The sequence below is a fragment of the Periplaneta americana genome, chromosome 2 (assembly GCF_040183065.1).
Source record: "Periplaneta americana isolate PAMFEO1 chromosome 2, P.americana_PAMFEO1_priV1, whole genome shotgun sequence".
NCBI lineage: Eukaryota > Metazoa > Arthropoda > Insecta > Blattodea > Blattidae > Periplaneta > Periplaneta americana.
Window position 1 is genome coordinate 18,759,224 of NC_091118.1, and position 22,480 is coordinate 18,781,703.

The 22,480-nt window shown below is 35.9% G+C and overlaps 1 protein-coding gene across 1 annotated transcript; it reads right to left on the minus strand.

The window, feature by feature from the left end:
* Positions 1-1,884: 1,884 nt before the first annotated feature.
* On the minus strand, positions 1,885-22,381 carry LOC138714860 (galanin receptor 2a-like). Its single transcript, XM_069847081.1, has 2 exons — positions 22,209-22,381; positions 1,885-6,381 (listed from the first exon to the last, which is right to left on the minus strand). The coding sequence occupies exon 2, from the start codon at positions 6,377-6,379 to the stop codon at positions 4,733-4,735; it is 1,647 nt and encodes a 548-aa protein (XP_069703182.1). The 5' UTR covers positions 6,380-6,381; positions 22,209-22,381; the 3' UTR covers positions 1,885-4,732.
* Between the last annotated feature and the right edge of the window lie 99 nt (positions 22,382-22,480).

Sequence of the window (22,480 nt, forward strand, 5' to 3'; positions counted from 1 at the left end):
TTATATCGCTAACACTAGTTTATGAATACGAAAAACGTTAGTTCGCTGATCATCCACCGGAAACCCGCGCTAAGAATGTCTATGAAAAAATCGAAAATCGAAAAATCGAAAGAGATTTGGGAGGACAAATTTAAAAGGTACGCAAACGCGTCTTTGCAAGGGGTTGGGGGTTGTACAAAACTAAATATGTGAGCTCCAAGCCTGTTGGCCACTAGTCTCACTCCGGGTTACGCTGCTCCACTGAAGGAGCTCTAGAAAATTTTGAAGGGGAAGCCGAAATTGGACGTAACCTCTTAGGTACCACATACGCGAGGGGGACTGAGATTTGATCGAGTGATCACGGGACGGGGCGGGGAGGAGATGGCTGGTGTTTGCCGTTAGGATGGCGAGACGCTGTCATCTGTTGTTCGATGACAAGGCATGTGAAGACCGTCGGAAGAAGCAATTTGAGAGGTCCCTGTCCTTTCAAATTGCGACTAATTGAGTGACCTCGTATATTTAATATACAATTTATAGGTTCTGAACTAGGGCATACGTCGTTTACAAGAAAGGGGGGATATATATGAGGAAGGGCATATAGGTCGGTGGCCCATTTCTTATAGGGCTCATCCCGACATTTGTCTTACGCCTTAGGAAAACCACGGAATACCTTAGGCAGGATGAGTTGTCTCATATATAAGAGACTAGCCAATTTGGCTATTATGTAGGAGGTGATTGTTGTCATGAGCCTTGTTGAATCGTCTCAATTTAGAGACCAGCCATTTGGCTTTATGGTGGCTCAATTACGAAGAGAGGGGAGAGATGTAATTATTAATTAATTTAGAGTAATTAGGGAGATTCATGGGGATATGAGTGCAGGTCCATGGCCCATTTCTTTTACGGCTCATCCCGACATTTGTCTTAGCGTCTTAGGAAAACCACGGAAAAACCTTAGGCAGGATGAGAGAATGTCTATGAATATGGTCCTAGATGCTTGTAATCTTAGTTTGTGAGAAAACGTTACTTGTTGTAAGTTTTTAACTTACGTGGAAATGAGCGGAAAAGTTAACATTTGAAAAAAATTACATTCTTAAAAAAACACTAATTTTCTTTGAAAATTTACAACGAATTCAGCCATTACAATCATCAACGGTACCGCCAACTTATGGAAACAAACATTAACTACAAAACACGCCAAACTATAATAGTTTAATAGATTTTTGTCTGATAGTGCGGGATTAGAATAAAAACGTTTTACAGATAAAAAATAGTACGTAATTTAAAACGTTTACAATTGGATTTTTTCAAAAAGTATATATAAAATTATGCAGGGACAAAAACCAAAATTATTATTTTTATATTGTTTTATATTAATGTTACAGTTCAGATACAAAATATTTTAGTTTCAGTAGTGTGGTTAAATATGTTTTCCTTTTCTAAATATAGGCCTAATGGTTGGAGAAAATACTGGTATCAGTATTGTTGAATGTGAAATGTAGTCTATAATTTATTTCATATGAAGAAGAATGTAATAATTTTTTAACATGCCTCTCTTGTATTACATTTTACTTACAATAAGGATTACGAAACTTCATTTATTTTTAATAAGCACCCCAAAGTGTAGTATTGCATATTTATGTTTCAATATCCTTTTCCAACATTCTAAAACGCCTGTCTGTATTTTGAAAAAAAAAAATCTAAAAGGAACAGGATCATGAGCAATTTGCGTATTTGTGCTACAGTTATGCGTAGTAATACCCAATTATTATTTTGTTGTAATTGCTTAATGCACAAGAGCTACTAATCAAAGGAGAGGCTGCTGTCAGTGGGAGGAGGGTTTGTAGGAGTTGGAAACGTGTTAAAATGATTAATCATAAGTTTTAAAATAACACACTCTTGTTTGAATAAACATGATTTTAATTAAAGAATATTTCTATACAAATGCAGTGAGTAGTCTGTACTGTTCAGTAATAATGTCCCTCCAACAGAAATCTAGTAATATAAGGTTAAAAAGTAATAAATCAGTGCACGAATAAAGGCTGGTTCACAATAAAGCGGGAACGGAAACGACAACAAGAACGGATTTTTTTAAATAAATACATTTAAAAGTGAACATTCACAATTAACGAGAAGCTTGCCGGAGCTTGGGAACGGGAACTGAGCGTTGGCCAAGTTTTAACTTTGCCGTTCTCGTTTCCGGTCTATTTGGTCATCGTATATTTTGTAACTAGGAGGCCGTGACATAATGTCTTGTCTATTCTTTGCTTGTAACTAACGCAGAAATTCAGTAGAATCACTTTCCATATATGCTACGTGTATATGTGACCAGAATACCAGTTGAATTGAATTCTTAAATATTCCCGTCGACCTGGTTGGCGAGTTGGTATAGCGCTGGCCTTCTATGCCCAAGGTTGCGGGTTCGATCCCGGGCCAGGTCGATGACATTTAAGTGTGCTTAAATGCGACAGGCTCATGTCGAAATATTTACTGGCATGTAAAAGAACTCCTGCGGGACAATATTCCGGCACATCCAGCGACGCTGATATAACCTCTGCAGTTGCGAGCGTCGTTAAACAAAAAACATATTTAAATATTCCGTGTCTTAAATTTCGAAGTTGGTTAACCTATGTCTATGTTGGCTGGCTTATACTCAAGAGAGAACATCATTGGTCAGTTTTGTGGCCGGGAGGAAAAAGGTCTTAAGTCAATTTTTTGTGAAAATGAGATTTTTATATTTTCTGAAAGCAGAAACCATTCTTACAATCTGGTAAAACGGTTAAAGTCAAATAAGACTCCTGACTGGATTTATAGAGCGTTACCAAATGTCCTAAGTACTTTTTGAATCGAGCACACACAGAATGAAGGACTTAAGAATATTTAATACTTTATTCCTTACAAACCATTACCTGTTTAACATTCCATGCTTCCCTATTAAAAAAGTCTAAATTGTATTTTAGCTATTTTATCACATACTGATGCCCTTTCCTTTTAAAACTTTAAGCACCAGGGTAAACAGTCCTATATTGTTTAAGACCTATTTTGCATTCCTAATAATTTACATTTCTCATTTATTTTGACATGAAAAAGGTCTTATGTTTAAATAGTCCCTTCTTCTCAGTTTGGGTTGTAGTCTTAAAAGGTCTTAAGTGTGGCTATTTTTGGAAATAATCAAGAAAAGTATTAAATGAGCAACATTACCTATTTTAGAAGAAATATAAACAAATAATATCCAGGGAAGACCTCTTAATTAAAAGAACTCTATAATTGATACCAATTTCAATCTTTCTACTCCTCTCCTGAAAAGTATAATATTTTTACTTAAGACCTTTTTCCTCCCAGCCACAGAATTATACACAAATAACATCAGAATGTGTAATATCGACTTTACATATCGTTATTGACATACATATCGATATGCTTAGCCGTTTCCGTTCTCGGTTTGTCAAAAAAATCTTCATGTTCACGTTCTTTGCTTCCCGTTCTCGTTCCTGGTTTATTGTGAGCCAGCCTTAACATATATGTACCGTAGAAAAATACGAAACAAACTGAAATTGTCACACTCCTGATACACCAAAATATACAGGGACATCAGTTTATTTTTACTTCAATTTTTATTGTACCTGAGTTTTTTAATGTACTTCACTCTCACCCCTTCTACTAAAGAATTTCCAACTGTCCTCCAGACAGAATCAAGGCCGCATATAGTAAACAGCACTGTGTTAGTGAGTATAGTACGTTCCAGAAATATGTTCGCGCTTTCCAATGACGAAAGAGCTTTCAATATTGAATCATATTTTCGCACAGGTACTGTCCGTTTGCCTGCGTCGCATCCCGATTTCCCCCACCTGCTTCTGCACGCCCCTCTGTAAAAGCTGGGCTCTCTTAGCTCTTTTCTGAAAACATTAATTTCTGTTAGGAATTGGACGTTTACGTAATATTATACAACGTTTAAAATAACTTAAATAAAAGGGCCTCCTTAAGTAATTAACTGTCACGTGACTTCCCCCCTTTCTACGATCCTGCGGCATAACCACTTGGACGGACAATAGATAGCATGTCTGAGTAATTTTATCTGTGCGGGTCGGGCAGAAGTGAAGATTGAATTTACAGTTCGTAAGGTACTCTTTTATAGAGTAGGTACAGAATTATTTCAACATGAGTTACTAGTACGAAGGACGAAACTGGCAATTGGAATTAGATGCAATAGTCTATAGTGCGATAATATGCACAAAAGAATTGAAGCCTGTATCGAAATGAACGGCCACCATTTTGAAAAATGTGTTTAAATAATCCATATTATGATTTTTCAATTTAACGTCATTCTCTAAATTGTACGCTAATGTGCTGTAGACAGTATAATATACACTGCATAATGAATACGTTCGCATGGATAACTCAGTTCGTGAGTAAAAACACTTATTCTTAATACTGTATTGTATTTTGATTAAACAAAAACCTAATAAAAATTATCGAACTCAAAATCGCGATATTTCCTAGTTTACATAAATGGATGAACTACTTTTCTTCCCTCCTATACCTAGTAAAGTGATTTCTTTGTGTTTTACGCCAGTATCATCGAACTCCAGTCGTGGAAGGGGGTAGCGAACGGTGTTTCCGGTTCTGTAAAGGTATAGCCAGGTTAATATTAAAAATGTTAGTAAAAATAAAATGATGTCCCTGTATAATGACAACGGTTAGTAATGCACAACCGGCTAGAATATGTATGAAATCATCCACAAGTCTTGAGTAGTTCTTACAGTCTTGTCTCTTCAGTTTTTGCGCTAATGACAGATGAGGTCGTGTTTGCTTTGTTATTACCTGAGTACTTCCAAAACAATAAATACTGTTTCATGTGTTTTCTGAACGTCTTACTTGCTAAGAATAAAGCTATGGGGTTAAAGCAAGCATCAGCGAAGGTTAAGATGTAAGTTACTTTTTTTAATTTGCTGGGGACAGTAAACCATTGGTTAACGCACAAGAAAATACTGTGTGTGCCATATGAAAGTGCGAAAACAAACGTGAGAGCAATGACTACTTTGGAACTCAGCGTTCTGCCTTTCTTCACGTGTCCTTGACCAATTCTTTCACCGGGAATGGCCCTCTTCAGCACCCGGGCAGTTATACAAGAGGAAATGGTTATTACAATGAAAGGAATCATGAAGACGATCATGAATTGCGTTATCCTGAAGATTGCATTATAGACTATAGTGAGTTTACACTCATTATCTGTAATAGTAGAATTGAAGGTTGGATAGGCGGCTAGACTAATTGAAATTGCCCAGACGGTTCCTATCATAAGTGCAAAATGATGTTTGCCATGTGGTGAACGGTTGGAAGCGGGAGACGTCAGTACTAAACACCTATGGACATACATAGCTATAATTGAATAAATAGTTGCGTAATCTATCGTACAACACACGAGCCAAAACAACTTGCACATTCCCAGACCATACTCCCAAGACCCGTGAATGTAGACCATGTTATCGAGAATGAGGTTGATAAAGAGATCCAAAAAGTCCGTTATGTTCAGGTTCAGTATCATTAAGTTGGGAGCGGTGCGCATTTCCTTGTGTCTTATGAAAATAAGAAGTAAGACGGAGTTACCTATAAGTCCTACGAAGAAGAAGATCATTCCTATGGATGAGAACAGTAATATCGCTAGGTTTCTGTCTTCATGATCTTCAAGGTTGAATTGCAAATTAGGAGTTTCATTATCGTATAATTTGTTGCAGGAAAGATTAAATTTTGTTCGAAATTCCAATAAAGTCTCTAAGTTCAATGCTTCACCCAATTCCTCAATAGTGGAGTTGAATAACATCATACAAGTTCTATATTTATTAATAATACACTTCAGTGAACTCAGTTTAAATGCGTTGTTCTGTGTTCTTTCTCCATTAAGGTCATTATCGTCCAGTTCCAACAACCGCAGGTCAATCTGTGTTGTATTCATCATATGGTTCATGAGTTCGGTTGTATTCCGTATTATCTTGAGGTATTTGTCGTACTCTTCGCTGCCATTATTTTGAACTTTATCATAATTGCTTCTATTTCGTTGAGTGACCACGCTTCCTTCTTCGTGAGACAACTTCACTGGATGTGAAGTAAATTTTGGGAACCCTTCACGTTGACTCGAGATCAATATAAGTACTAGAGAGTTTAGAGTTTCTTTCTGTAAGGTTACGGCCTCTTCAATCTCGTGCAACACTTTCTTCACGCCCAGTTCAGCCTCATCTGTATCATTTGAAGTCCAGTAAGGACTCACAGAGTAAAGAAATTCTCCAGGACAACTAGATTGACTCAAAGTCTTTGCAGCTGCTTCAGCGTCATCTTCTGTCACCGCTGGAGAAACGTGAGCAACGCAGCAGAGGAGCCCCAGTGCTTGTACGAAGAACACGAGCATATCTATAGAGTAAAAGAATCCAGTAAATTTTGAGCTGACTGCTCCAACTGTAATCTAAGTTAAAATATGAGGATGACTTTGACTTTCTTTCAATGGACGGTAAAATATTGAACTTATATCTATAGAGTAAAAGAATCCAGTAAATTTTGAGCTGACTGCTCCAACTGTAATCTAAGTTAAAATATGAGGATGACTTTGACTTTCTTCCACTGGACGGTAAAATATTGAACATATATCTATAGAGTAAAACAAGCCAGTAAGTTTTGAGCTGACTGCTCCAACTGTAATCTAAGTTAAAATATGAGGATGACTTTGACTTTCTTTCAATGGACGGTAAAATATTGAACTTATATCTATAGAGTAAAACAAGCCAGTAAGTTTTGAGCTGACTGCTCCAACTGTAATCTAAGTTAAAATATGAGGATGACTTTGACTTTCTTCCACTGGACGGTAAAATATTGAACATATATCTATAGAGTAAAACAAGCCAGTAAGTTTTGAGCTGACTGCTCCAACTGTAATCTAAGTTAAAATATGAGGATGACTTTGACTTTCTTTCAATGGACGGTAAAATATTGAACTTATATCTATAGAGTAAAACAAGCCAGTAAGTTTTGAGCTGACTGCTCCAACTGTAATCTAAGTTAAAATATGAGGATGACTTTGACTTTCTTTCAATGGACCGTAAAATATTGAACATATATCTATAGAGTAAAACAAGCCAGTAAGTTTTGAGCTGACTGCTCCAACTGTAATCTAAGTTAAAATATGAGGATGACTTTGACTTTCTTTCAATGGACGGTAAAATATTGAACTTATATCTATGAAGTAAAACAAGCCAGTAAGATTTGAGCTGACTGCTCCAACTGTAATCTAAGTTAAAATATGAGGATGACCTTGACTTTCTTCCACTGGACGGTAAAATATTGAACATATATCTATAGAGTAAAACAAGCCAGTAAGTTTTGAGCTGACTGCTCCAACTGTAATCTAAGTTAAAATATGAGGATGACCTTGACTTTCTTCCAATGGACGGTAAAATATTGAACATATATCTATAGAGTAAAACAAGCCAGTAAGTTTTGAGCTGACTGCTCCAACTGTAATCTAAGTTAAAATATGAGGATGACTTTGACTTTCTTCCACTGGACGGTAAAATATTGAACATATATCTATAGAGTAAAACAAGCCAGTAAGTTTTGAGCTGACTGCTCCAACTGTAATCTAAGTTAAAATATGAGGATGACTTTGACTTTCTTTCAGTGGACGGTAAAATATTGAACATATATCTATAGAGTAAAACAAGCCAGTAAGTTTTGAGCTGACTGCTCCAACTGTAATCTAAGTTAAAATATGAGGATGACTTTGACTTTCTTCCACTGGACGGTAAAATATTGAACATATATCTATAGAGTAAAACAAGCCAGTAAGTTTTGAGCTGACTGCTCCAACTGTAATCTAAGTTAAAATATGAGGATGACTTTGACTTTCTTTCAATGGACGGTAAAATATTGAACTTATATCTATAGAGTAAAACAAGCCAGTAAGTTTTGAGCTGACTGCTCCAACTGTAATCTAAGTTAAAATATGAGGATGACTTTGACTTTCTTCCACTGGACGGTAAAATATTGAACATATATCTATAGAGTAAAACAAGCCAGTAAGTTTTGAGCTGACTGCTCCAACTGTAATCTAAGTTAAAATATGAGGATGACTTTGACTTTCTTTCAATGGACGGTAAAATATTGAACTTATATCTATAGAGTAAAACAAGCCAGTAAGTTTTGAGCTGACTGCTCCAACTGTAATCTAAGTTAAAATATGAGGATGACTTTGACTTTCTTTCAATGGACCGTAAAATATTGAACATATATCTATAGAGTAAAACAAGCCAGTAAGTTTTGAGCTGACTGCTCCAACTGTAATCTAAGTTAAAATATGAGGATGACTTTGACTTTCTTTCAATGGACGGTAAAATATTGAACTTATATCTATGAAGTAAAACAAGCCAGTAAGATTTGAGCTGACTGCTCCAACTGTAATCTAAGTTAAAATATGAGGATGACCTTGACTTTCTTCCACTGGACGGTAAAATATTGAACATATATCTATAGAGTAAAACAAGCCAGTAAGTTTTGAGCTGACTGCTCCAACTGTAATCTAAGTTAAAATATGAGGATGACCTTGACTTTCTTCCAATGGACGGTAAAATATTGAACATATATCTATAGAGTAAAACAAGCCAGTAAGTTTTGAGCTGACTGCTCCAACTGTAATCTAAGTTAAAATATGAGGATGACTTTGACTTTCTTCCACTGGACGGTAAAATATTGAACATATATCTATAGAGTAAAACAAGCCAGTAAGTTTTGAGCTGACTGCTCCAACTGTAATCTAAGTTAAAATATGAGGATGACTTTGACTTTCTTTCAGTGGACGGTAAAATATTGAACATATATCTATAGAGTAAAACAAGCCAGTAAGTTTTGAGCTGACTGCTCCAACTGTAATCTAAGTTAAAATATGAGGATGACTTTGACTTTCTTCCACTGGACGGTAAAATATTGAACATATATCTATAGAGTAAAACAAGCCAGTAAGTTTTGAGCTGACTGCTCCAACTGTAATCTAAGTTAAAATATGAGGATGACTTTGACTTTCTTTCAGTGGACGGTAAAATATTGAACATATATCTATAGAGTAAAACAAGCCAGTAAGTTTTGAGCTGACTGCTCCAACTGTAATCTAAGTTAAAATATGAGGGTGACCTTTACTTTCTTTCAATGGACGGTAAAATATTGAACATATATCTGTAGAGTAAAACAAGCCAGTAAATTTTAAGCTGACTGCTCCAAATGTAATCAGAGTTAAAATATGAGGATGACTCTACGATTTTCATTCAAATGAATGGCAAAATACTGAAATAATAATAATAATAATAATAATAATAATAATAATAATAATAATAATAACAGTATTAAAAATAATAATAATAATGGTATAATTAGATCACGGAACATTATGCACTAAAAACCTGAAAATAGACAGTAAAAACTGTTCAAATATGCGCTAAAGTTTGAAATACAGTGGACTCTCCTAAGTTCGACTGAACAGAATTGAGAGTTCAGTCCAATAAGGGTAGTAGATGTGGCAGGTGAAATGAATACAAATTCCATCTCACAAACTGAAAAATTCTCAAATAGAAAAAGAAGAGTTCGTTAATTTAAAAGCAGTAATTAAATATAGATGTCCTAATCAATAAAATATTTTGTTTTCCTTTAACAAAAGTATCACTACAAGACACAACCAATTCCCATTCAAATGGCAAACTCATTTCTTAGTGCCCATATAGGGGCGTGTCTAATTCTGCTACGTAAGCAGATGAATTTGTTTTCTGTCGAACTTAAGAGCTTCTACTGTATATGCAGTAAAAATACACTTTAGACGTTTAATAATACGATATAAATGAAAATAAATTAATAAGTGTTACGAAGCCATATTGCACAGACGACGATTTTGCCATCAGTAGAAAGACATTGGTCTTCAGAAATCCATTTATTCAGGAAATCTTTTCTGCTACTTTTTTCTTTCGGCATGTCGATTATTAAAGTCGTGTACTACTGGTTCTTTGCTTGGTTGTACAGTGAAACTTGTCGAAATGAAAATTTACACTCCATGAGATTTCATTGTCGCAGGTGTTTAAATACATTCAGTTTTGTTTCTATGAAATCAGAGAGCACTAGCAGTACTGACTTCCCAGCAATTTTATAACCTCAACAACATGTGCTTCATTGTCGCTGCTACTTCCGACGTGACACCTCCTCTTTGGTTACGCCTTAGGAAGTGAAGACTGTATAAAGTCTAGGTAGGTAGTATCGTTCGCCATTTTTGTCCTTTCGTTGCCGAGCTGCCAGACGAGGAATCTATTGGGTGTTCAGTTCAAAGTGTGTCATGGCTCGCTGTATGCCGTCATGTGGCTAGCCGATGAGCCTAGAGATTTCAATCTTCCTACACTTCCGCAGAGGTGTATAACCTATGAGGTAGAGAAGTTGCCTAGCAAGTACGGCGTTCATTCTGAAGAGTACGTACCGATACGTACGGTAACGCAGGTAGTGGCAGGAATGTGAACTGTTTGGAAATACGTACTGTCGGGATATGGGGAGAGGGTTAAGACGATTACTTACGTATTTGTTGACATTAACTTCGACGGTCAACATGGACACGGAGCATTTGATTTGTGTTGTGGAATGTTACCGTACGCAACCGATGATAACAAATATCCTGCGTACGACTTGCCGGCGCAAAACACAGTTTGAAAGAGGTTATGGTAGCACACAGACCGTACAGACCGCCATCTGTTGCTACGACGTTCAAGATATACCGTACACGTTCTCAAGTTCAGATTGAAGAACGCCTTAAATAATAGGCAACTTCTCTAACATATAAGCTGAAACTCGCTTCAAATCTGTGACCCAACAACAGTGACGTCATGACACACTTTGAAATGAACACCCAGTATTTGCCGCACCGTTGAACATTATCATGTCGTAGCTCCTATGATAATAAATCAAGCTCTCTGTAATTCAGCAAATAATTGAGTGGCAAATAACGTCCTCGTGTGTCTTCTGCGAACGCCAACGAAAGAGCCAAAATGGCGGGCGATTATATTAAGTATTTATCGAGTTTTATGAAATGCATAACGTCGTCATCAGCGAATCACAAGACGCACACGTTTAAATGTAGCCGACCTGCAACGTGATTAGCTGTCGGAAATAAGAGCGACGGGACTATAAATACATTCATTTTTGGTTCCACGAAATCAGAGTAAAACGTGGTAAAAATCTTAATAATACCAGTATCTAGACTACGCGTATTTTCGCCCTGGCTCCTGAAAAATTACACTTAACGGCTAGTAATTACACAGAGCAGCTGCTAGCCTCATGTTGAAGTGGACAACGATCCAACTTATACACCAGGGACAAGTATCCATTGCCGTTTAGCAATTTCATGTTCTCAACGGCAATTAAATAGTTATTGGTTTTATTTATGATATAATTGTTATATTTTTTGGAAATTATTTTAATTTTTATCAGAAAGAAATTTTGAAATTGGATAATAAATCGGTAAAAACAAGAAAGAGATGTCCATTGCATTTAAGGGCCGAATTCATAGTCAACACTTATTGTAAGGAATTCCTTAAGCAGTTGCTTATAATCATTTCCAATTCATAAATCCCACTGAAGTGAACACTTATTCAAATAAGGTAGCCTGTCAGCTTACTTAAGTGTTTCCTTATATGCTTTGTAATCAGCTGATTCAGTATATAGTGGATGATGATTATGATTTTGATGAAGTTATTGAGTTCTATAACGAAAATGAAAATGAAAATTTGTTTTGGCAAAACAAAAGATATATCAGAGATATGTAAAACCCTTTAGAGATGTACAATGACCAACAATTTAAGAGTAGATATAGTTTCAACAAGAACACTGGTATATCTCATTGAAATTCACAATACAACCATGAGGCCTACCGATTTCACCACTGCTGAAAATACTGGTTCCTTTGATTTATTATGCTACAGCGTAATTGCAGTTATGATTAAGTGGTATTTTTTTTCGAAAAGTATTCACGTCCCAAAAAAGTATTATTTTCATTTTCGTTTGTATTCTACCCAAGGAATAAGCTGTTAAAATTTGGATAATTATATCACTTCCACTTTGTATACCATAAAAATTACTGAACAGTTAATTAAAATTATTTACTTACAGGAATATTTCCGGAGTTTGCATTAAACTCAACTGCAATTTTGTCCCATGTTAATTTCTTCTTTTCTAGAGATCAATTATCAGATTTTTTACTTTCGACGATGTCTATTTCATAACGAGTTCTCTTAACTCACTGCTTTCTTCTTCTGTAAAATGCTTTCTCGACATTTTGTATAATTTTTAGCTCTATAATATTTACTTCTGTATTTGTGTACGATAGTAATGCCGATTTAGCAATTTCAAGGCGCTGGAAAACAATTGAATGTGCGAAAGCGCTCACATCTAGCCTTGTTGCCATATTTCTTTCGATGTCAAGGGAATACTCAGTGCATATGAAAGAGTAGCGTCTCTGCAATACGATCTGAAATAAGTGCTAAGAAATGCTCATTACTTAAGTGTTTCCTCATTTTATAAGTGACGACTATGAATTCGACCCTAAATATGCAAAATAAAAATATATAGGCCTATGCATTTAAAAGAGAAAACCCTCGAAATATGCATTTATAAAAAATAAAGTTAACTTCATTGGAATGTAAAAACCATGGTCAGCAAAGATCCACTTTTACTTTCTCCAATATGCCAAATCATTAAAAACATGCAATTGCATGAAGTTCCGTTGCTGGTAATAATAAAATGATTATAATACGAATTTTTACCACTGCCCGTTGCCATATGACTCCGATCTAAGTGCTGACCTCAACCTCAACTTGAGTATGATTCGTGTCGCATATTCTAGCGACAATGAAATTCTAGTGATAGTGAAACATAACATTTAATTAGCGTTCAAAATAAGATGGTTGTCTGCTTCCTCATGCATTATCTCCTTTGTTATTTTGAGGTCTTTCTAATTACATTTATTATTCCGAGCAACTTTAGAATTCCCGGAGGCGAGGGGGTATATGTTGCAGCCAAAGAAGCTGCTCGAAATGGCACACTATAATTCTATGGTTTCAAGGCAAATTTTAACGTGTTACGTCGATTTTTTTTTTTTTAGCGAGAAAGAAATTTTGCGATATGTTGTGCATCCTGATAGTATCTTCTTAGTGGCAAAAAATGACATGCATCTGTGTTATTTTCCTCCCCACCCTTTGTTATGAAACAGATTCTTGTGATTTCATACGGTCGTTCAAACTTTAAATGTCCGCTCCTGAAAAACTGCGAAAAATGACTTCGCGTTTTGCCTTCGAGCCACAGAGTTTATTTCTTTTGAAAGCGAAAAGGCGTAATAAACTATCCCAAGAATTGTGTTCCATGGCAATGAGAAGACGAGTGGCTTCAAAAGAGGTAACACTTCATGTAGCATGTAGCTCGGATAACTCTCACCCCATGAAGAATACTTCCGCGAATATGATTAGTTTAGCAGAGCGTAATATGCCAAGTTGAGGATTAGCCAGTTATCATCTTAGAAGTAATCCTCAGCAGGAGTGTGTCACCTGTTATGTAGCCTTGACAGTAGAACACATTTTATTATTATTTATTATATTATTAAACATATTATAGCGCTCGACGTCATCATGTTTATCCACTACATGTTCTACCAAAGCGATATTAGATTGCTATTGGCCCTTCGTTACGTTTACTTGTAGATGGGACTACTCAACATCTGGAACATGTTTAACGTATTTTTAATATATTTACTCCACGGTACTGTATTACGTGAGTTATTTTTCCTCTGGAACATTTGTATCTGGAAAGGAATACTTAAGATTAATATTTATTTCTTTTCCAGGTATTCTTCTGACACTTGAAGTCCCAGTATTTTGCTTTATTTCTTAAGAATGACGGTTATTTTACATTAGTCGTTTCCATCACTTGTTGTAGGCCTATATTTTCGCGATGTATATTTGGAACTTACGTTTGAAAGTCCTTATATTATTATCAGTTTGTTGCCGCATCTTTCACCTTCTTGATTTACGTAGACTGTCAATAGGTCTATTGAGAGATTTAGTTTGGCAGCGTTTTTAAAACGTGTATTTGCCATTGTAGTCGCTTCTGTACATGCTTAGGAACGTTTGTGCAGGTGCACAAGTAACTACAGATGCTGACTTTATAAAAAGCATTACTGCTACTGCTATTACTATAATAGCCTACTGCTACTTACAAATATTGCTGCAGCTACTACTACTACTACTACTACTACTACTACTACTACTACTACTACTGCTGCTGCTGCTGCTGCTGCTGCTACTATAACCACCTACTACTACTGCTACTATAACCACCTACTACTACTGCTACTATAACCACCTACTACTACTACTACTACTACTACTACTACTACTACTACTACATGCTGCTGCTACTATAATAACCACCTACTACTACTACTACTACTACATGCTGCTCCTACTATAACCAACTACTACTACTACTACTACTACTACTACTACTACATGCTGCTCCTACTATAACCAACTACTACTACTACTACTACTACATGCTGCTCCTACTATAACCAACTACTACTACTACTACTACTACTACATGCTGCTGCTACTATAACCAACTACTACTACTACTACTACATGCTGCTGCTACTATAACCACCTACTACTACTACATGCTGCTGCTACTATAACCACCTACTACTACTACTACTACATGCTGCTGCTACTATAACCACCTACTACTACTACATGCTGCTGCTACTATAACCACCTACTACTACTACATGCTGCTGCTACTATAACCACCTACTACTACTACTACTACTACTACATGCTGCTGCTACTATAACCACCTACTACTACTACATGCTGCTGCTACTATAACCAACTACTACTACTACTACTACATGCTGCTGCTACTATAACCACCTACTACTACTACATGCTGCTGCTACTATAACCACCTACTACTACTACATGCTGCTGCTACTATAACCAACTACTACTACTACTACTACTACTACTACATGCTGCTGCTACTATAACCAACTACTACTACTACATGCTGCTGCTACTATAACCAACTACTACTACTACATGCTGCTGCTGCTATAACCACCCACTACTACTACTACTACTTACTACTACTACTACTACTACATGCTGCTGCTACTATAACCACCTACTACTACTACATGCTGCTGCTACTATAACCAACTACTACTACTACTACTACATGCTGCTGCTATAACCAACTACTACTACTACTATTACATGCTGCTGCTATAACCATCCACTACTACTACTACTACTACTACTACTACATGCTGCTGCTACTATAACCACCCACTACTACTACTACATGCTGCTGCTATAACCACCTACTACTACTACTACTACTACTACTACTACATGCTGCTGCTACTATAACCACCCACTACTACTACTACTATTACTACTACATGCTGCTGCTATAACCACCTACTGGGCGTATTTTGCGGGCTACCGGGGCTACCGCACAAAAGAAAAAGTTTATAATATAGCATAATGTAATAATTTTGTATTATTAGTTTTACCATAGTAATTAAAATTAAAGTAATTGTTAGATATATTTTGTGTAATAATAGGGTCAGCGGTAGCCCAAACCCTTCAACCAGTATACGCCACTGCCTACTACTACTACTACTACTACTACTACTATTACATGCTGCTGCTATAACCACCCACTGCTACTACTACTACTATTACTACTACTACTACTACTACTACTACTACTACTACTACTACTACTACTACTACTACATGCTGCTGTTATAACCACCTACTACTACTACTACTACTACATGCTGCTACTATAACCACCTACTACTACTACTATTACTACTACTAAATGTTGCTGCTACTACTACTACTGCTGCTACTGCTACTACATACTACTACTACTACTACTACTACTACTACTACTATTACATGCTGCTGCTGCTATAACCACCCACTACTACTACTACTATTACTGCTATAACCGCCCACTACTACTACTACTACTACTACTACTACTACTACATGCTGCTGCTATAACCACCTACTACTACTACTACTACTACTACTACTACTACTACTACTACTACTACTACTACTACATGCTGCTGCTACTATAACCACCTACTACTACTACTACTACTACTATTACTACTACTAAATGTTGCTGCTACTACTACTACTACTGCCACTGCTACCACTACTACTACTACTACTACTACTACTACTGCTACTGTTGCTACTACTACTACCCAAATGGAGAGTTGAATCTCTCCTCCCCCGGCCTTGGTCCAGAGCTAACTCAAGTTACTCAAACTCGCCTACACATAGGCCTACGTAGTGAATTAAATGTTTCCGCCAGGAGTTGTTAATAACATAATTTCTACGAAATGTGGGACCATTCTTCGTAAAGCATATAATTTGCAATGATACCTGACATAATAATTTTTTTTTTTTTTGCAAAAGTTGCTGGATGCATTTTCGACAAAATCGTAATTATTTCTCATCTTTTCAAATATCCATTAATTTTTTCAGGAGATAGGCCTGTGACTTTACCAGCGGTATAATAAGTTTATCGTTTCAGGTTGAGTACCGTATATTGACAAAATCTGTCCTATAGGTTAGACGAAATCATTTTACACAGACTATTACACCTTTACTACGTCATACTACTTTTTACCAATAAAACTGTACGTAACGACGTGTTTCAACCAATCTTATCTGCTTATCCTACAATTTTTATCACCTCCCTAGCATTTGCTTTTATCACGTCCCTAACATTTGTTTTTATCACCTCCCTAGCATTTGTTTCTTTGTTTGCCAACATTGTGCTTTCAATAATTGTACCTTTTAAAATGATTCATGTTTATTTCATCACCCTTAATTAACACTTTTCCGTCATTTATCTTGTTTATATTATTTAGGTTATGCTTTAGCTTCTTCTGTATGAGATTATGGATTGTGGATAGACACGTGTCAGTGATTAATAATTGAAGTGGAACGCAACTGTTTTAATAAAAATGAAACTGAATCAATAAAGCCTTCTTGACTAATAATAATAATCGTCCATAGAGTTCAATGAAGATTGTATAGCTGCCACAACTGGTTTCACGAGAACAGCTGGTAACAAACTACTGCCATCTAGCGGAATATTTCTAATGATGATATGGTACAATAATACATTTTCAAGACAGTTTATTATTTTAGTAAGTCAATTAATATTTTATTTTATTCGAGTACTTCATTTCTTCTAATCTTTATATACTTTCTTCATATCGTGTAATAGTCAATTGAAATCCCACTCGAGTTTTGATTTTTTTTTAGATAAATCAAAATCTCTAGTGACATTACTGTAGATCAGGTATGCTCAAAATTGTAAAAGCGCCGATTACACGGATGATGCTGCACTGCATAACACACAGTGTACGGACTGGGCTCCGCAACTACATTGCATTGTACTGTACATTGCAGGACCGCCAGTGATACAGTTCTTACACTCTTACAAATATGGATAATAAACTGAATTTGAAAAGGAAAGAGTATACACTGTAATATTCAGTTATTACATTATTTATTATAGTTATGATATTATTATATCATAGATAATGACTAATGTTATTTTCATATATTTTTATTGGGTTATTTTACGACGCTGTATCAACATCTAGGTTATTTAGCTTCTGAATGATATGAAGGTGATAATGCCGGTGAAATGAGTCCGGGGTCCAGCACCGAAAGTTACCCAGCATCAACATCTAGGTTATTTAGCGTCTGAATGATATGAAGGTGATAATGCCGGTGAAATGAGTCCGGGGTCCAGCACCGAAAGTTACCCAGCATCAACGTCTAGGTTATTTAGCGTCTGAATGATATGAAGGTGATAATGCCGGTGAAATGAGTCCGGGGTCCAGCACCGAAAGTTACCCAGCATCAACGTCTAGGTTATTTAGCGTCTGAATGATATGAAGGTGATAATGCCGGTGAAATGAGTCCGGGGTCCAGCACCGAAAGTTACCCAGCATCAACGTCTAGGTTATTTAGCGTCTGAATGATATGAAGGTGATAATGCCGGTGAAATGAGTCCGGGGTCCAGCACCGAAAGTTACCCAGCATCAACATCTAGGTTATTTAGCGTCTGAATGATATGAAGGTGATAATGCCGGTGAAATGAGTCCGGGGTCCAGCACCGAAAGTTACCCAGCATTTGCTCTTATTGGGTTGAGGGAAAACCCCGGAAAAACCTCAACCAGGTAACTTGCCCCGACCGGGATTCGAACCCGGGTCACCTGGTTTCACAACCAGACGCGCTGACCGTTACTCCACAGGTGTGGACATTTTCATATTCCACCATCGACATGCGCATTCTTTTCTGCAAGTAATCGGAAATCTATTTCCAACGAATTTACTGCAATGCGCAGTTGGCTCAAAAGATGTTCATCTGTTAATCGGGATCTATGTTTGGATTTAGCAACCATCATTCTCGAAAATAATTCCTCGCACACATATGTCGAGGCGAAGGTAGCTAACATAGTGGCAACGAATAAGCTCATCTTGGGATATTTCGTTTTGTTCATTTTTTAAATAATTCTACGGAGGTGTGAAAATTATTAGAATAATCTTAATTTTAAAGTTAATAGTTCCTTCACAAATATTAATTGAATTGATGAATATTGGTATATATTACTATACTGATGTAGGATATATTTACTACTAACAATGCCGGAAAGCATTGTTGTACATTGGTATTTTTCTTATTTTACAATTGTTATGGGAATTCAGAAATTATTATATTATGTTGGCGGAATTGGGAACATAAAAAATTATATGCACAAAACAGATGTATACGTTCATTTGAACCTTGACGCAAAGAACAATTTGTTTAAAGCATTTCTTAATTAATTTTTTATGTTTCCAATTCCGCCAACATAATATAATAATTTCTGAATTCCCATAACAATTGTAAAATAAGAAAAATACCAATGTACAACAATGCTTTCCGGCATTGTTAGTAGTAAATATATCCTACATCAGTATAGTAATATTATATACCAATATTCATCAATTCAATGAATATTTGTGAAGGAACTATTAAAAAACCTTTAAAATTAAGATTATTCTAATAATTTTCACACCTCTGTATGCTTGTCAAGACATATTAGTTCTGAATACTACGTTACTTTGTAGATCAGTTAACTCGTCCTGGAACTGCACTCTCACGGACTGTACTAAATTTACTATGAAAGGATTAACAAAAAGATTAATACCACTCTCCATACGTTCAAAATCACTAAGTATCTATTCTGTGAATTCACGTTTGAACTGTTCCTGTAGGCTACAGAGCTATAATTAACTATATTTTGTTCAGGCACCATACATCTATTTACAAGTTCACCTTCCGTGAAGGGTTGTAGTGCCTTAGCTAATTCCCAACATGCTACACAACTTGCTCCTAAACGTAGACTCTGAATTGTTCGACTCTCTTCAATGTTTGACCTTTCTTTAAGTGCTTTCAATTCTTGAAGTTGTAGTGCACGTTGCACCCCTGAAAAATTATTTTATCACATGTATTTCTGCTGGAATAAAATCAATACAATAATAATAATAATAATAATAATAATAATAATAATAATAATAATAATAATAACGTTGGTATATGAATACACATTACAGAAAACAGCTTCCCTGTTACTTCGGCATGTTCTGGGTGTCAGAGCCTATAGGCTAATGTTGTTTTATGTTGCTCAGTAGTATTCCTGACAGTACTTAAAACATAGTAAACACTTTACGTTTTCACCGAACGCACAAGAAAAATAGCCTTCCTCCCAAACTGTACGGAATGATCGTTTGCTTACAGAAGGTTTTGTCATTGTGTCATTGTCCCACACTGTTCGTACGTTTACTAAGTACTTGAACTGCCTTCCGCAGACATCCGTCGAGCTTCGAACGAGGAACAGCACGCTCTACTTTGGAAGGTTGTGATTACAGAACGTAATCGGGAGTCAGAGAATGAGCATACCTGCTGTAGATAAACAGTATACTTAAAATACGTTCTAGTATAGTGCGACCAAGGGATAAGCTGTTTCGGAAGCAGGTCTTTGCTGTGGATATGTTGTCATGTTTGTGGTTAAATTACAGATCTACAAACTTTCTTATACAATTTATGACATTTAGAGATGATGGCATAACCTTCGTGTTTAATGTTATGTTTTCTACCCATTGCTGCTATTATTATTATTATTATTATTATTATTATTATTAAAGAAGGATATTCCCTACTACTGTAGTGTCCTGCAATGTTAGAACAAAGAGAGGCAACCAAAACATTACAAACTTCGTTTTATTTAATATAAAAAACTAATCTCAAGATCTGTGCTGAAATCGTTGAGCGGTTAAATCATGAAGAGGTGGAAGCGGAAGACAGCGAATAGGCCTATTTTTTTTTGTCAGAAATTGGAACAAACACGACAGGCCTTCTTCTGCGAAGCGAACATTAGCGAATATGAAACTTCTCAAAATTCGATAAACTTGAAGCGAACATTCGCTTGTAATGCATGACGCTATACCCTATTTTCAGTCTCCCACATCTCATCCCTCACAGGTGACAGATGATTGTTACATCCGCTCTGCGATTGTTAAGAATGAGGTAAAACGTTTAGTTCAGTATTTTCGCATACAGCTTCAGATGGACTTATATTAATTCATAACATCGTGTTGTCATAGATAAATTTAGTTGATCGTCAATTATTTATTTGAGAAGTGAAATTTGCTACGACTGTTTCACGAACGGAATAATAATTAATTAATCAGAAGACAACGTATATTATTTATTATTATTATTAATTATTATTATTATTATTATTATTATTATTATTATTATTATTATTATTATTATTATTATGCTCGACCATGCCGAAATGTAGTAATTATACACCTGGTAGCAGTCCTTTAATACATGTCATTAAAGTACACCTACTCATTAAAGTTCAGGTGTTTTCAGCCAATGACAACTCAGGTTACAGGTGTTCAGCCAATAACGAGTCAGCTTTGTACCGTTATAAAACCGCAAGTATCGATTATTCTCGGATATGCAATCGAAAGAGAATTAGCGAAAAGTCACGGAGGCTGGAAATACAATACTGTCGCAGAAGGTTATATTCTGTTACTATAATAATTAGTGTTAATTGTAAATAATATTCAAATAAATTCAATTTGTCATCTCGTTTTTCAATGTCGAATTCAATAATCAAAATTATACCAAGTTTAACGAATTACACAAGGTCAATGACATTACTGTCCCTCGGAAAAAATCAATACTTTCACGTCTGCGCACATCTCACAATTCACGACCTAGAACAAGGTCACTTCCGATCTTGTAGATACAAATAAAATGTATATGCATCTGAATACTGTAATTTCAAGTTAGAAATATGGTCGAGCATAAAAAGTCGTATGAAACTCGCCTATAATGGTAATTAAGAAGCTCGTATGAAAATTATGAAACTCGCTTGCGCTCGTTTCATAAACATCCATACTCGCTTCTTAATTACTATCATTATAGGCTCGTTGCATAATGTACTATTATTATAATCATTAATATTAAAATACTTACAGATTATTATTTTTCATTAGGTCGTATGGCCTGGTATTATTTTAAAGAAAGAGGAAAAATATTTGTTACAATACGACAGCGATCTAATGTAAACTGCGCTAACAAAGGAATAAGGAATGAAAATATTGATTTTGATTATAAATACAATGAAATAAATGCAGGACTTACGAGAGAAATCAATCTTAAAATGAATCTAACAATCGGAGATGTGCATGTAGGAGGATACAATTGTCAAACAATAGCGGTAAAACAAAATGGTTTATTTAAAACGATGCGATTTCTGTATAGATGTCTCTGATTGATTGAAAACAACACATTCTTACAATACATGGGCTTACTTAAGTGAACTAGTCTACATAGGGCATTTAACGTTATCAAAGGCAATTAGTTACGATAAAATAGATCCTGTTTGGACCTACATAAAACAATTTTTATTTTCACAAATTGGTTCAACATCTGTTGTTGAATGTTTCTTTTTTATGTTTTATACAAAACGGCCTTATGAATCAAATTGATTTTGTACGTACTTGTGAATTGGTGTGAAGAGTTTCACACTTTCTTCCGCAGCTTCTTCCGTCTTCAGGCTAGAACTTGGAAATGATGGCGGCGGTCACGTTGTAGCCGCAGGACTGACCTATAGGTTGTTTCCAATCATCACCTGAAATCTTAAAGAACCTCGTAACCCCCTCTTTGTTTTGATGGTAAGAGCCACACATGTTAGACATGTTCAGTCACCGTCCGCATGCTTGCAGACATTATACCTTGACCAATACTACTTCCGACTTGACAGTTTACAGAG